Here is a 16703-nt window from a genome sequence, read left to right as displayed (position 1 = left end):
CCCACTCCCCGCCCACATTGACTTCCCACACTCCTACTGGTCAAGTGTCATGTCCATCGCATTTCAACGGAGTGGGTGGAGCTTGAAAAGAGCTCGGCTGTTGCGTTTAAAAATTATATTTTCTAGCTATTTTTACTGATAATAATAATTATTACTGTGGCGACCTGGGTGAATTGTGTCGCAAAGGACTGCGGGTAGTGAATTCTTGTGTAAATATAAGTGTTTTAATGCAGGTAAAATAATAGAAAGGTATAGTCGTTGGGTAATTTGAATGTTAATTTAGGATTCAAGTAATGTAAAAGTTTGGACCATGACTGAAACGGTGGGTGATGTAAAGACCTTCGCTCTGTTTAAGTGGTTCAACTTTGAATACACGGTTATTATGCTGATTGAGATGACTGCTTCCTTGGCGACATCATCCTTACATTATTATTTCAATATAATAATTTATAATAAATAGTTGACGGTATCTACTTGTTTAAGTTAGCAGTTTGTGGCTGATTTATGTCTATCGTGACCTTAGGTACATCTTTAATGTATACTCTATGTCTTTAATGTCTCTCTTCTATTTCTATTCTATTCTATTATACAGTGGTACCTCGGTTCTCGACCACAATCCGTTCCAGACGGCGGTTCGAGAAGTGATTTGTTCGAAATCTGAAACGATTTTTCCCATTACAATGAATGGAAAAAGAAATAGTGCGTTCCAAGCCTTAAAATAGTCTTTTGTAGGGGTGAATGTAGAGTGTCTGCTGCAGGTGCGCTGTTCCTCTATGTGTGTGGCCGCTGCATGTGGGAGGGGTTGCCGAGTGAGTGACGTCTCTCCAGAAGTGAAGAGGTGCCCGGTGCGTGTCCAGCTCTGAATGTGCGCTTCTGTGCAGTTTGGCTGTGACAAAGTCATAAACCAAGTAACGCTCTGTCCCAGACTCGCCTCATCCCCGTCCCAGTGACAACAGGACATCAAACCCTGGAGTGAGCGCTCCAGCCTCGGAGGTGTGGAGAGCGAGCACCTCCCCTGTGACACTCTACCACGGTCCAGTGTGGAGACAGGAAAGGTTTTACACCTCAATATGAAGAAAAAACAGTCAGTAAATGTAGCTAACGGGACACGTCTGCATACAGAGCCTGCGTTATACACAATAACAAAGCGCGTCGTGGGTCAGCTGATTGGTCCGTATATGTTTTTTCCGCCTTTTTTCGGGGGCGTTCGAGTTCTGGATTTTCGTTCCAAACCCGAAGCAAAAAATCTCGAATTTTTGTTGGAACTTCGTTCCAAGTCCGGGGCGTTCGAAAACTGAAGTTCCACTGGATTATATTATATTATATATTATATTATATTATAACAAGAACTGCAGCAATATCCTGTCAAGCATCCAGATTTTTTTCTTTTTATAATTCCACCATAATTGCTCTATAAGGTGTATTGACACAAAAAGTGGCAGCAAAAAGTAAAACTCGCAAAGGGCTATGACTTCGGCCTGAACAAAATAAAATAAGCATTGCGTGAATGTGTTTTATTAAACGCTTCTCAATGGCACAATCTCATACCCGCCACATGGAGGCGCTAAATAGCAACAATCTACGGTGTACGTCATATGATAACATTGAAAACTTGTAACGCATGAAATAAAAGTTAAAAAAAATGTGACGTCCTGCTTTTTTTTAACATAAGAGCCACATGATTCTTAAGAAACGAAAAGTGGCAGCTCGAGACCTGGAAAATGAAATGCAGCTGTTTATACTAGCAGGAGAATTCGAATCCGTCAGTGCCCGCTACATTCTACTCCACTTTATCGTCAGTGTTTTTCTGGAAATGAACGGAAGCGTATTGAAGGTTCTCTTCTGGACGATTGACAGTGACATAAACGGTGGTCAACTGGCGTCCTGGAGTCTGTGCGCAAGGCGGTTCACTGATCTCCTCATACTGGTGATCCTCCCGGTGTTCCTGCGCAGGGGAGACGAGCGGCGCGTGTTTACACCGTAAATCAACGGCACATTCACAAATGCACAAACCTTAAAACTGTGTGGAGGATGTTCCTGCCTCTCCGCACTGCGCCCTGCCCAGGAGTTTAACAGTTCAGTTAACGGTGTCCAGTGACGTGAGGAATCGTTTTTTCAAAACTGTCGCTGACAATGTGAAACGTGGGGGAAACAATGAACCAAAGTACTTTGACCAAATGAGACGCACCTGTGTTCCTGCTGAGCTTCAGTTTGTAAAGTGCCACAGATGCCACAGACGCTGTCACGACCAACAGCACACCAACAACAACGGAAATCACTGGTGGAGACAAAAAAAAAAATAGATCAGCACGTGACACGGATTGAGGGCGGCGACATTCGGAGCGAAAACGAAACTGTCAGGAGTAACACACGCAACACGCAAGAAATATAATAATAATAATAATAATAACAATAATAATAATAATAATAATAATAATAATAATGCAGTTTATATGACTGAAGTTTTTCTTCTTCTTCTCTGGGCTGTGTGTGTTCCTCATTCTAACAAACAACAAACTCACCTTTGGGAATATTTCGGCCGTCAGATGACTGTGTGCCTGATCCCTCTCTTTTCTCAGACGCGTCAGTGACCTCGCTAGATGAAGAGTCGCTCTTCCCCTTTCTTTGATGATGTTCAGCTGTTAACAAAAATATGGTTTCATTTCCTGAAAACAAACAACAGATTTATGAAAAACAAAATTTTCGACCACTCACAATGAGAAAGCTTTATTTGGAAAACTCCGTGGCGCCATGTTGTATTTGAGCAGCACCAGTAAGTATCGATGTCCTTCTTGGTCAGATTTCTGATGACCACACGGAAGTAGTTTGACCTTTTGAACTCACGGCCCGGAACAATTTTCTGGACATCACAAGTGCGGGGATCCGCTCCCTTGCACAGACACTTGTCATCATCCCTGTGACTGTCGTGATAGGGACAAGTGATCGCAGCGCTTCTGCCAAGAACACCAGGGACCACAGTCGGCTCAACATCATCCAACTCTTGGAGAGAAAAAAGGCTGATGGTTAACCCATTTAGCTGAATGTGGTTGCACATCAAGAAAATCAAATGAAACAATCCACACTTACTCTTCACTGCCAAGGTGACTTCAGTCAAACAGCCATGTGTTTCACCGTAGTTAACACGGCACAGATACTTTCCACTGTCATCCACGGTCAGTTCTGACATGGTCACCCTGTAGTGCGCTTGTTGTTTGTGATCCTCCAGGCGAAACCTGTCTTTTCTTGTGGTATTTGACGAGTAGGCAGAAATGATGTTGGAGCACTCGTCTCCATTGACTCTGCAGAATTCCTTCACACCATTTTTCATCTGAGGTGGATATGCGCATTTGATGCAGACAGACAATCCAACAAAGCCAGTCACATGAACAGATCCACTGCTACCTGATGAAGAGAAACCAAACAAGGTATTACCTGGAATATGGACGCTAGATATGGCCAATAGTTAGTTCTAATAGTTAGACATTTTCACTCACATGTTTTCGGTTGATTCCCAGTGGCAGGCAAAACCCTCACGCAGGCCGCTGTGATGAAGTACACGTGAGTCACACCTGCTGTACATTCAATTAGGAAACAGTTTTACCTGTGATAAAGCCGAAGATGATCTTCAGTGACTGTCTCATCTTTTTCTCTTCTGATGCTTCCTGAAACTGAACTGGCTGTGTGGGCAGCTTCTTCTTTCTCTCGCGTGTTACAGTATTTGCATTACGAAGGGATCTTTCTATGAGATAGCACATGAACAAAAAGGGAAGTGAATGTTGGCACGGTGATAAACTGTAGACGGACAGACCCCTAGTGGTGCACGAGCACCAACCCTTTTTTTATTCTGTAAATCCAAATGAACCAACCCAATCTTCATTTCAATCTCCTCTACCACATTATAAATACCTCACATGACAGCTTATATGGCATTTGTGTATATAAAACACTAGTTGCCCTTTATTTTGTGCTAGGCCCAATGTTAAGATTAATTTCCTTTGTAATGTCCTGTTTTTCTTCGATAAAATTGATACAATTCAGTCGTCGTATCATACCTTTTTTGTCATTGAGGACTGTGTTCACTATCTTCCAAGTGTCCTTGATGTTGCTTTTATTCTGCTCTACTTTTAGACTGTAATACTCCCTTGCACTTTTCATTATAGACATCGAATACAAGCACAAATACTCATGTCCAGGGTGTCAATCTGCAGGCGTCTGAAAGTCATGTGACACCCCTCTCCAGCCAGAGTAGTGCAACTGTGGAAACCACTTTGATCCACGTTGATTGAGCATCACAGCTAACAGCATGTGTGAAACGAATGGATGCTAACCAGAGAACAAAGAACTAACCTGTGTGTTAAAGGCACTTCACACGTCAACCAAAAAAACACAGTTACCAGAAGAGACATGCCCAATTTTTTTCTCTTTATGTATGAACAGGATACTTCATTTTTATGTTGAAACTTAGTTGGAGAAACGTCAGGATGAGACAGAGCTTCAGCCTAACAGAGAGCAGAACCTTCTCTGGGTGGCGTGACAAATGTTAACAGGAGGATGAATGCTCATATAACAACAATATCTTATGTGTTTAAGAATTAATGTACATTTACCATGCTTTACGCCCCTCTGTAGTCGGTAGTTTATTTTCATTTTGGCCTCGATTGGGTTTAAAGACTTTTTATAGATGGTTTATTCGTGTCTTTTTAACAGTTAGTCGATAGACATAATTTACCTAAAGAGCACTTTTTTCATAATCTTCAAATTCAAAGCTTTTTATTCAAATCATTTCCGTGTTTCCCAAATCTCCCAACAGACAGTGATGTGATAATGTTTCTAAAACCGGGTATTCCAATGAAGGGAGCAGTTTCAGCTTAATATTCAACAATATATTCAATTCAAAACAATTCCACACATTTAATGAAAACGATATGGGAGACTGATCTAGGTGAACAAAGCGATGATGAGAGTTGGTCAGAGATCATACGCAGGACTCATAAATCATCAATATGTGCAAAATTTGGGTTCATTCACTGCAAAGTACTGCCTCCTTGTTACTATAGAAAGGAATGTCTGCGGCAAACATTTTTGATGGCGTTTCTACATCATGTGACCGACAATCCCCTGCCAATCACATCCATATGATGTGGCTCTGCCCGGCGCTTGATAAATATACTGGTCTGAAAATATTCGATAAGAGACTGACTCCAAATCCTTTGACAGCTTTGCTTAAATTACAAAACCAAAATATTGCTTCACTGGAGATGTTCATCCGCATCTGCTCATACATTGCAGATCAAAGATGTGTGATACTTTCTAAAATTAGAAAAACTTCAGACTTAAACTGGTAGGAATGTGCCATAACTTTGAAAACATTTGATACCCTTCATTAACGTATGTGAAAGTATCATCACAAAACTGCTTGACTTTGGCAAGTCATTGTTTACTTTTGCCTTTCATTCAGCCTCACTTTTTGCTTATCGCTGCTTTAGACTGCTAACTGAATAGACGTTCTACTGTAGTCTGGATCATTCATTTGCTATGTCCATTATGGTGTAGATATGATCACAATCATTATGGGAAATGCACCTTTGGTGGGGAATAGGTTCTTTTTTTATTTTTCATTTGTATCTTTATCTTCATTATTCTTATCATTGTGTGTGAGTATACATGTATGTTGTGACTTCATGTCACTCAATAGTTTGTATCTTTTTGTTTGATTGTATTTGCATATGGAAAATAAACTTAACCATGACGCATGAACAAACGTAAACCCATTTATCACAACCGAGTGATTTTGAAGTTCAAAACCTTGACAGGACCGGCCACACGCTCGAAACCCAGAGGTGCCTCAAGGCTGGAATCACCCCGGTGACGGCTTCACAGGACAGCATGGTTCAGTCGCAAATACATGACGGAAATCAAAAAGAAGAAGAAGCGTTTGCAATATGTTACTAACCAAAATGGAGTCCAATATGAATCTGGCCCTTTTGTTCACCAAGTATCAGAGTGATTATCATCCACTGGTCTATTGGCAGAGTCGGCGTGTGCAGGGTGGTGGTGAGGCTGGAGTGGAGCGTCTGGTCTGCAGGGTTCTGTCATCCTTCCTTCACAGGGACCACAGAGGAAACAACAGCATCTGGATCTGAAGCAGAGTAGTGGAAGCCATGCTCTGCTCCGTCATCTGCTGATGACATGAACATGTTTGCATGGAGGGAATTTATCACCTCTTTATCTGCATTGTGGGCTTTGAATGAGTAACGTCATGATGGTTAGTTGAGCTTCATGTGAAAGATACTACTCTATACTACTAATAATACTCATATCTTGTCAGAGCAACATTTGTTTAGGTGGAGACACCGACATCAGGCAGGAGAGAAACAGGTCAGAAGGTGAAGGTGCAGTCAGGAGAGACACAAGGTCATTGAAACTATGCGTAACATGAAGGCAGAACAAGGACGTGAGAGAGTAGAAGGAGTGCGAGGGATCCTGAAGAGAGAGGCAGGGTCCTGAGGATTTCAAATTCGGACCTGAAGATGCTCCCAAGCTTCTCCTTTGTAGGATAAAGTCCAGGAACAGGACTGAAACGAGAACTCCAAAACAAATCCTGAGTCCTCATTCAATGTACATCACAGGTGCTAAAAGAAAACACACACACACACAGAACATTCCCTTCATTTTTGTCTTGGCTCTCTTTTTACTACCAAAATGAGTATTACTTGAGGGTGAAGATTGTTCATCTCCACTGTCATTCTTCAGCTCATCAGTTGTCCTTTCCTCTTTTGGATCTAATGAAAATGGGAAAGCATATCATGTTTCAGTGAAAGCAGATGAAAGATACATGTTCTGTAAAGAGTGATCGGCGGAACCATGACAGTGATGATGGCGAAAATATAAAAACCTTCTGACTTTTAGCAACAGTGAGGTGAGATCTCTCTACTCCACACCTATATGATCCTGAGTCGTTCATCTCCAGGTTATAAATGGTCACATCAAAATGATTCTCTCTGTCAGTTATGTGATACTTGGCTGTGTTTGGACCTTCGCTGGTTATGAGGACATCTTTGTAGTCACATGCTCCTCTGCAGAAATACTTTGTGTTGCCGTCAGCAAGTGAGTGAGAACATGTAATTGTGATATCTTCCCCCTCCTTCCCTGTTAGTGTCAGATCATAAGCATCCACTTCTGAAAACCCTGCAGAAAAGACAAATACATAAAAATCCCCCTTGAAGTTGTGAGCTTGAAACATCATTACAAGGAAAATACATCAGTCAGCTACGAGTGATAACAAAAACACACAACATGTGAAGCAGCAGACTCACCTGCCAGAAAACAGAGCAGAACCATCAGAGAATGGATCTCCATTCTTCTGTCTCATACGCGACTCTCTGTTCATCATTCTCAGTTTCTCAGGATTCTGCTTCCTTTTTTTGCTCAGAAACTTCCTTTATCTTGTTCAAGTGAGACGATATGTGGTATTTCTGACAAATGTGTGTGGGTGTGTGAGTATTAGCCACTCATACGGTATATGTGTGATGATTTTCTGTTTGCAGAGGCCTCGCAAGCCTGCGTTGCAGCTAACCATAAAAGGTAGAACCAATGTTGACATGTACTACTAAACATAGTAATATAAACATAATATAAATAACACACACTTGGACGATGTGCTCGTGACATAGTGGCAAATGTTAATGAAAGGATGGATGGTTCACTGAACTCATGTGAGTAGTAAAAAGTAAAAAAAAGAGAACTTTTTTCAAGCAAATTCACAGAAAACATTTTAGTTTGTGAAACTTTCAGGCGATTTGATTTCTTCTTAACAGTGAAAATTAATCCAGTTTACCTTTCCCAGTTGAATTATGTAAATATATCAAACTTATTGTCAAACAATATTTTTATTGGCATGAATATCAGGGTATTGAATGATCACAGAAGATAAACCAATCCCCCAAACACACATGCACACACACATAGGTTTGTCATACCATCTTGCTGGGGATTTGCAAAAGAGCTCCACAAGGCGGTGTTTTCCCCCAAATTGGACCTCACTAGAATAGATATGCTTCAACATAGGCACACACACGTGGTCATGCAAAACAAAGTTTGATTTGAATCCTGATGCATGATGGGTGGTGGTGAGGCTGGAGTGGAGCGTCTGGTCTGCAGGGTTCTGTCATCCTTCCCTCACAGTGACCTCAGAGGAAACAACAGCGTCTGGATCTGAAGCAGAGTAGTGGAAGCCACGCTCTGCTCTGTCTGTAAAGATTTTAAATTCAAAACATCTCATAGCAGCCTTTAGTAATACCCATATTGAGTGATGCAGGTTATCTTTGTTGCTTGCTGTGTGTCTTTGATGTCTGAGTGTCTTTGCTTGTTGCTGCTGGGACACGTTGACATATACAGACCATCAAAAATAATAAAACAATATCCCAACCATGGCCAGGTCAACAGTTTTTAGGCTCAGATACAAAGGGACAAAGGAGGGATCTTCAAGGTTTCCGCTTTGTTCGTCTGTTACCTTGCTTCAGAAATACAACCTCAGAATTGCCATTGAATTTTTATGTTGAGGTGATGAGGGCTGTCGTGGTCAGCTGCTAAACGTAACTTGAAAAGTAAGTTCAGATCTAACTTAGTTATTTTGAAAGTCAAGTGAACAGTAAAATAACTAGGTTACTTTTTAAGGGAGTAATCAGTCGTCAGCAGTCAAAGTACTCTCTGACTGAACAGGTGTGTTGGTGTTCATACCAGAGGAGGCTCCCAAGCGTCGCCTTCGTAGGACAAAGACCAGTAATGGGAGGAGCACCAGAAGCCAAAAGCAAATCCTGAGGCCTAATCCGATGTACACCGCAGTTTCTATAACACAGTGAAACAAAGCGAAAACCCAACATTATCCCAGCATTTGTCTTGGTTCTCTTTTTAACACCCCAGAAGCATTACTTGATGGTGGAGGATGTTCCTCAATTCCATCTGGCATGTCAGTGACGTTCTGCCCCTCTGCAGTTTCATTCTTCTCGCCAATTTCTTTCTTCTTCTCTTCTGGTTCTGTCTTCTCTCGTGGTTCTTATGAACAATGACAAAGTATATTATACATGGATTATTAGTAAAGTGAAGGATTGCTACATGCTACAGTGGTCAGAATGTACAGTGAAGGATGATCAGTGGAACCAGGACAGTGATGATGCTGAGTTGACTTACTTTTGACAACGGTGAGGTGAACTTCATTATATGTGTCCCGGCCAACTCTGTCTACTCCACACGTGTATGATCCTGAGTCTTTCACCTCCAGGTTATAAATGGTCACATCAAAATCATCCCCTCTGTCAGTTATGTGATACTTGGCTGTGTTTGGACCTTTGCTGGTTATGAGGACATCTTCGTAGTCACATTCTCCTCTGCAGAAATACTTTGTGTTGCTGTAAGCATTTGAGTGAGAACATGTAATTGTGATATCTTCCCCCTCCTTCCCTGTTAGTCTCAGATGATACGCGTCCACGTCTGAAACCCCTGCAGAGAAGACAAATACATATAAAGTCCCTCTTGAAGTCGTGAACATGAAACATCATTACAATGACAAAGGAAATACATCACTCAGCTGCCAAATTAGTGATGAAGAAACACATGTGAACGCAGCAGACTCACCTGCCAGAAAACAGACCAGAACCATCAGAGAATGGATCTCCATTCTTCTGTCTCAGTACTTGACTCTGAGTTCATTATTGTCGGTTTCTCAGGTTCCTGGTTCCCTTTTGCTGAGGAACTTCCTCTATCCAGCTCAAGTGAGTGTGAGTGCCTGTGGCTACTTATATTTGTGTTTCCTGTTCAAGGAAAAAAAAAATGTCAACATTATTTTCCCCAAAGCCTCAATTCAAACACTTAGTTGGCAACTTGGCAAAAAAAACAAAAACAAAAAAAAACGGAATTGTTTTTTTTTTTTACCTTCGGCTTCAAACTTGGAGGCGGTGTCTGACCACATTCATGTACAGATCTAAACAGTGTCATCTGTGTGACCTGTGTCCACTCTCAGCTGCATGGTGACGGCAGGTGAATGAGACTGTCAGGGTCTGTGACTTTCATTCATTCTTCATGCTCCCACCTGCACTGCCGTAACTTGTCCTCACTGGCATCAACAAGAAAGCCTGCCTCCATCTCAGAATCAGAATCAGAATCAGAATCAAATTTATTGCCATGGTCAGTGGGGAGCCCACTAACTAGGAAAGTGTTTTGGAATAACGTGCAGTCAAAAAGTAAATAAAATAAAATAAAATAAATAGAATAACATAACAACAAGGCTGTTCATGAATTCAACAGTCTGACGGCCGAGGGGAAGAAGCTGTTCCTGTGATGGGAGGTTCTGGTCTGGATGGACCGTAGCCTCCTGCCAGAGGGAAGAGGAACAAACAGTCCATGTTCAGGATGAGAAGGGTTGGCTCTGATCCGACCTGCACGTCTCTGGCTCCTGGAGGCATACAGGTCCTGAAGAGGTGGCAGGCTGCAACCGATCACCTTCTCAGCAGAACGTACGATGCGCTGCAGTCTGCTCTTGTCCCTGGAGGTGGCGCTGTTGCACCAGACAGTGATAGAGGAGGTGAGAATGGACTGGATGATGGCCGTGTAGAACTCCACCAGCAACTTCGTCAGCAGTCGTAGTTTTCTTAGCTGCCTCAGAAAGAACATTCTCTGCTGGGCCTTCCTGATGAGGGACCTGATGGTTGGCTCCCATTTGAGGTCCTCAGTGATGGTGGTTCCCAGGAAGCAGAAGGAGTCCACAATAGGAATGGGTAAACCAGCCAACATTAGAGAGGACGGAGGAGCTGTTATTCTCCTGAAGTCCATGATCATCTCCACTGTCTTCTGAGCGTTGAGCTCCAGGTTGTTGTGGCTGCACCAGGACACCAGCCGCTCCACCTCCCTCCTGTAAGCCGACTCATCTCCATCTGAGATGAGCCCGATGATGGTGGTGTCATCCGCAAACTTGATCATCTTCACGGACTCATGGCTGGAGGTGCAGCAGTTAGTGTACAAAGAGAAGAGCCATGGAGAGAGAACACAGCCCTGAGGAGACCCGATGTTGAGGGTCCGAGTGTCAGAGACAGTCGTCCCCAGCCGCACACGCTGACTTCGGCTGGTCAGGAAGTCTGTAATCCATCTGCAGAGGGAGTCAGGCACGTCGAGCTGGCGAAGCTTGTCTTCCTGGGCAGTCCAGATGCTCCAGAACGAAATGAAGGGCCTGGTTCACTGCATCGTCCACAGATCTGTTGGCTCTGTAGGCAAACTGCAATGAGTCCAGGTGAGAAGCAGTGATTTCAGGTGGGATAGAACCAGGCGCTCAAAGGACTTCATGACCACAGACGTCAGTGCCACCGGTCTGTAGTCATTCAGTCCTGTGATCCTGGCCTTCTTGGGAACAGGGATGATAGTGGAGGACTTAAAGCAGGCAGGAACATTGACAGGACACCAAGGAAGCATTGAAGATGTCCATGAACACTTGGAGCCAGCTCAGCAGCACAATGCTTCAGGATGGCAGGGGAAACTCTGTCCGGACCTGCCGCCTTCCGAAGCTTCAGCTTCCTGAACTGAGTGAGCACGTCCTGCTCCATGATGTCAAGAGAAAGAGGAAGAGGGGGGAGTTGAGGGGGTGGCTCATCAAAAGTGACTGTGATCGACTTTGCTGTCTCAGTGACATCGTTCATCTTAGTTGTGTCACTAAGAGACAGCACAGTCCTTTGTTGTGAAGTGGAACATGGGACTGGAGAGACCACAGAGGTGTTGGTGCAATATGGCTGCTCAAAGCAACAATAGAAGTTGTTCAGGTCCTGTGCAAGAGCGAGGTTGTTCAGAGTGTGGGGGGCACGTGGCTCGTAGTTAGTGACCACCTTGAGCCCTCTCCACACTGCAGCCGAGTCATTGGCTGAGAACTGCTGCCTAAGTTTGTCAGCGTATGCGGCCCTAGCTTGTTTCAGCTCCCTCTGAAACTTCAAAAACATTCAACTTCAAATCAGCTTCAGAAGTCAGCAGTGAGACTTCTGTCAGCAAATCACTCCATTGGACTGGATCTTCTCTGCACTGACTGAGTGTAAATAGCATCAACTAGACAACCATCTCATGCAGTGAGATGTTTATTACTCAGCATGACATATTTAAAATAATGGTACACACAGTTACACAGTTCAGTTACATGACATTCATTTGAGAATAAAATAAAAAAAAACAAATTGATGACAAAGTTCGTTTCAAACAGCAGAAGCACACAACTTCGACCACTGCATTGTGATTTATCATTATTTTGTCAGAGTTCAAACAAGAGAAAAGAAGGTATTAAAACCTGCTTATTTGCAGTGCAGAGTGTGAGAAATATCGTGTAAATAATGTACACTGAAAAAAGAATCCGTTTTAGAAGTCTACAGAGAACATTTTAATCTGTCCTGACTTCTTTGCTCGGAAACATCTCACACTCTTGATTCATTTTACCTGGACTCGATGTTTTGTTTTCAAGGTGCAATATGATGAAAGCTGACATTTGATGGTTAAAACAATTATAACATTTTTATAATGGGGTTTATGTTTGTTCATTTTCTTAGCATTGTAGAAGGAGCAACACGAATATATACTGCACTAGTTGTGGATAGTGAACCAGTTTTTTAATACAGGTCTGGTCTTCTTCTTTGGATTGACCTTTGTATGGAAGGTGTCCATTCAAGAACAGTTTTTGCTTGATGGAGAGCCACGCAGACTGTGATTTCCTCATGACTTCTAGGACTGAGTCAGTCCCCTGGATGGACTTCTGATACAGAATTTCGGACAATTCTGCTGCTGTGACTGGATCATTTATTTTGTACTGACTTTCAACAGTCTTTGCGTTTTCAAAGCAACATTTGTGTTTCTTTTCTTATGTACATGGAGCCATTAGTAAGGAATTTCTGTATTGTACTATTATTGAGGAAAAGCGGTACTTTAATTTGTGTAGAATGGTTATTGTTTTTACTCTTGGCTCCAATGAACCTAGAGCAAAGTGTACATGCACAGAAGGCGGACCGTGGTCCACACACACACCTCAATTTGGATGACTTTCAAATCAAGAGCACTCAATCTGCTGGTTCAACATGCACATGGTTTTGCAAACAAGTTTTGAGGATTTGAATTATGAACTTCGTGATGATCAATTAGCTTCTCTGAGGGCTGTTCAGAATATTGAGGAGCATCTTTGACAAAAACAACCGTCTAGAACATACATTCCATCAACACTTTTCAGTGCACCTTCGCATTAAGTATTTGACATTAATAACATTTTCTATAGATCTATCAGTACACACGTGACAACATGTCAGGAAGCAGGGTCAGAAAGTGAATGCACTGTCAGGAGAGAGCAAAGGCCTTCCAAGCAATGTGTAAAGTGAAAGATGCAAGAAGTATGTGGGGAAAAAAAGGGTAGAAGGAGGTGTTAAAGGAGTGCGAGGGATCCTGGAGAAAGGGTACATGAGGATTTCAAATTCTTTGTTCTGCTTTCCATAGATGCCATGTTGGCCTCATACAGGCGTGTTGGTGTTCATACCAGAGGATGCTGCCAAGCGTCACCTTCGTAGGACAACGACCAGGAAGAGAACCACAATCAGAACCCAAAGGCAAAGCCTGAGTCCTAATCCAATGTACGGCACAGTTTCTAAAAAAAAAGACACAGAACATTACCTCACCTTTTGTCTTTTAGTCTCATTCACTGCGCAAGTGAGAATGACTTATTATTTACTTATTAATTTCATCTGTCATGTAGTCACTTATCACGGAGCCCCAGGTCTTCCACTGTGCCCAGGTACATGCCAGGGTCAGCGGACAGCAGCCTGTGTCAGGCAAACTCTTTAAAGGGGGCCGTACTTAACTCGCAAATTCGGCAGCTAGCCCATAGTACTTTTTTCCACCGCTTCCCTTTGGTTATTCTATAGCAAAGAGATGGCCTCGGACCTTCTGCTCCAACGTTGAAGAAGCCAGTGGTTCCGCGAAATGCTGTTGGAGAATTGTGATCTGGTGTTCAGTGCGTGGGGTGAACTGTTCTTTGGTCTCCACCTCTTCACAGGCAGGAGTGAGAAGCAGAGTAAGGGAAGTCTGCTGGACAGATCAGTCTCAGGGACCTTGCTTGAGTTTCACCTCTAGGAGGCGCACTTCTCTCACCAGTGGTGGCTAATTGAGAGTACATTTGCCCCCTTGCTTCGCTCATTGGGTTATCCATTAACAAAGCCTCTAGAGGGCAGCGCACACTGAAGGAACATGGAAGGTTACCTATTGTAACTCTCGTTCTCTGAAGTGTGCAAAGGCCTGTACTCTTCCTCACTCAGCTGCAGCGCTCTCCTTCTTCACGGGAGGCTTTGCTGCCTCCTCCAGGGTGGTGAATATGTTTTTCTTCTCATCCACTCACGAAGCCTTTCCAGAGAGGACGTTACCTCAACGGAAGCATTTGGCCAGTTAACAAAGCACTGAAGATCACGAATGATTTTGAGGAAAATGGCGGAAAAAATGATGAGTGTCATCGACTGCCACACGTTCTCACTGATCAGGGTGGAAGGAAGATGCCAAAAGTTGTCAGAGGAAAACGGGCACTTGTGGATCTCAAAGCTAAACCAGGATCTCTGAAGCAAAAATGTGAATTTGATGTCAATAAAATATGTTCAGAAATGTATATACAAATGACAGTGTTGTGGAAGAGAACACATGGCACTGTTATTAGAACACAGATTTATTAAAGGAAAACTAAAGTCAACAGAAGACTTCACTTAAACTACCCGGTACTCTAAATTATAATACATCACCAACTCCAAATCAGGTATCCATTATAGCTAAAGAATTTGTCACATTTTTAAAGAAGGAACACGGTTTTTATCCAGCAATAACATGAAGTGCCTGATGCGCAGAACATCAGAGCAGTTTGGTTTCATCATTGATCCAGGTGGCGCACTTGCATACAGTGCAACTAAAACACAACATTTCCACATATTGTGTCCTTCTTTGGTGGACCAAGTAGTGTTTGCACTCATCCAGCCCTGTTCTTATCCCCAAATTCCTCCAAAATGGTTGTGCATCTGGGTTACTTTCTGAACGTGTTCCTCAGTCCAACTCCGAAATGAACTCACCTTTGAGAATATTCCGATTGTCCGATGCTTCAGTAACCTCAGATGAAGAGTTGCTCATCTTCTTTCTTTGGTGAGATTCAGCTGTTGACCCAAAAATATGGTATCAGTTCCCGACAACAGATGTTTTTATTAAAAATTGGCACTTCAGCCACTCACAATGAGAAAGCTTTATTTGGAAAACTCCGTGGCGCCATGTTGTATTTGAGCAGCACCAGTAAGTATCGATGTCCTTCTCGGTCAGATTTCTGATGACCACACGGAAGTAGTTTGACCTTTTGAACTCACGGTGCGGAACTATTTTCTGGACATCACAAGTGCGGGGATCCGCTCCCTTGCACAGACACTTGTCATCATCCCTGTGACTGTTGTGATAGTGACAAGTGATCTCAGCGCTTCTGCCAAGAACACCAGGGACCACAGTCGGCTCAACGTCATCCAACTCTTGGAGAGAAAAAAGACGGTGGTTAACAGATGGTTAACCCATTTAGCTGAATGTGGCTGCACATCAAGAAAATCAAATGAAACAATCCACACTTACTCTTCACTGCCAAGGTGACTTCAGTCAAACAGCCATGTGTTTCACCGTAGTTAACACGGCACAGATACTTTCCACTGTCATCCACGGTCAGTTCTGACATGGTCACCCTGTAGTGCTCTTGTTGTTTGTGATTCTCCAGGAGAAACCTGTCTTTTCTTGTGGTATTTAATATGGGGGCGGAAATGATGTTGGAGCACTTGTCTCCATTGACTCTGCAGAATTCCTTCACACCATTTTTCATCTTAGGTGGATAAGCGCATTTGATGCAGACAGACAATCCAACAAAGCCAGTCACATGAACAGATCCACTGCTACCTGATGAAGAGAAACCAAACAAGGTATTACCTGGAATATGGACGCTAGATATGGCCAATAGTTAGTTCTAATAGTTAGACATTTTCACTCACAGGTTTTCGGTTGATTCCCAGTGGCAGGCAAAACCCTCACGCAGGCCGCTGTGATGAAGTACACGTGAGTCACACCTGCTGTACATTCAATTAGGAAACAGTTTTACCTGTGATAAAGCCGAAGATGATCTTCAGTGACTGTCTCATCTTTTTCTCTTCTGATGCTTCCTGAAACTGAACTGGCTGTGTGGGCAGCTTCTTCTTTCTCACCAAGTATTTGCATTAGGAAGGTGTGATTGTAAGAGAGGTCAAATTTGCAGAGGGGCCCAGCTAATGCAGAGAACAGAGGTTATTTCATCATAAAACATTCAGAATGTGGTGTGTCAAACATGCCATCGGATTAACACACATGTATTGTGATTTTATTCTTCATAGAATGGCACTTACCATGATAATTATTTTAGGTGAAAAGTGTGAAGATGTGACATATGTGTGAGTGGTTAACTGACGCACTATTGTCATTTCCTGTTCATGAAGAACGCAAGATTCAACAACTTTATCCAATTGAAACTCTTATTTGGCGACTTAAACATTGTCCATTTGGGAGGAAGAAAACATGAAAAGTTGAACAAGTTTTATTCTCATATCACTAGAAACTTCTTCTCCTGCTTATGCTACTGTACTGTTTCCTGCCTAAAAAGATAGTAT

The 16703-nt window shown here is 42.8% G+C and overlaps 3 protein-coding genes across 5 annotated transcripts; all 3 read right to left on the bottom strand.

The window, feature by feature from the left end:
* Nucleotides 1–1499: 1499 nt before the first annotated feature.
* Nucleotides 1500–7401, bottom strand: LOC128753667 (polymeric immunoglobulin receptor-like). Of its 3 annotated transcripts, none has more exons than XM_053855584.1 (11): nucleotides 7317–7401; nucleotides 6714–7188; nucleotides 5954–6632; nucleotides 3602–3739; nucleotides 3495–3542; nucleotides 3088–3402; nucleotides 2716–3000; nucleotides 2523–2639; nucleotides 2189–2278; nucleotides 2014–2057; nucleotides 1500–1945 (listed from the first exon to the last, which is right to left on the bottom strand). In XM_053855584.1, the coding sequence occupies exons 3-11, from the start codon at nucleotides 6012–6014 to the stop codon at nucleotides 1781–1783; spliced, it is 1263 nt and encodes a 420-aa protein (XP_053711559.1). In that variant the 5' UTR covers nucleotides 6015–6632; nucleotides 6714–7188; nucleotides 7317–7401; the 3' UTR covers nucleotides 1500–1780. The 3 variants fall into 3 exon arrangements, with proteins under 3 accessions (XP_053711559.1, XP_053711560.1, XP_053711558.1); XM_053855585.1 differs by having other exon boundaries at nucleotides 5954–6178; nucleotides 6525–6632; nucleotides 6714–7381; XM_053855583.1 differs by having other exon boundaries at nucleotides 6714–7381.
* Nucleotides 7402–7904: 503 nt separating this feature from the next.
* LOC128754495 (CMRF35-like molecule 9) lies at nucleotides 7905–11613 on the bottom strand. Its single transcript, XM_053857158.1, has 6 exons — nucleotides 9931–11613; nucleotides 9634–9809; nucleotides 9190–9498; nucleotides 8932–9054; nucleotides 8740–8847; nucleotides 7905–8250 (listed from the first exon to the last, which is right to left on the bottom strand). The coding sequence occupies exons 2-6, from the start codon at nucleotides 9674–9676 to the stop codon at nucleotides 8168–8170; spliced, it is 666 nt and encodes a 221-aa protein (XP_053713133.1). The 5' UTR covers nucleotides 9677–9809; nucleotides 9931–11613; the 3' UTR covers nucleotides 7905–8167.
* A 1645-nt stretch (nucleotides 11614–13258) lies between these two features.
* On the bottom strand, nucleotides 13259–16263 carry LOC128754657 (polymeric immunoglobulin receptor-like). Its single transcript, XM_053857425.1, has 6 exons — nucleotides 16163–16263; nucleotides 16056–16103; nucleotides 15649–15963; nucleotides 15267–15551; nucleotides 15111–15191; nucleotides 13259–13651 (listed from the first exon to the last, which is right to left on the bottom strand). Exons 1-6 carry the CDS (start codon nucleotides 16200–16202, stop codon nucleotides 13563–13565), a joined length of 858 nt encoding a protein of 285 aa, XP_053713400.1. The 5' UTR covers nucleotides 16203–16263; the 3' UTR covers nucleotides 13259–13562.
* Between the last annotated feature and the right edge of the window lie 440 nt (nucleotides 16264–16703).

The sequence above is a fragment of the Synchiropus splendidus genome, chromosome 2, assembly GCF_027744825.2.
Source record: "Synchiropus splendidus isolate RoL2022-P1 chromosome 2, RoL_Sspl_1.0, whole genome shotgun sequence".
Lineage (NCBI taxonomy): Eukaryota > Metazoa > Chordata > Actinopteri > Syngnathiformes > Callionymidae > Synchiropus > Synchiropus splendidus.
The sequence above is the reverse complement of the archived record's forward strand: the minus strand, read 5'-3'. Positions and strand labels throughout refer to the sequence as shown.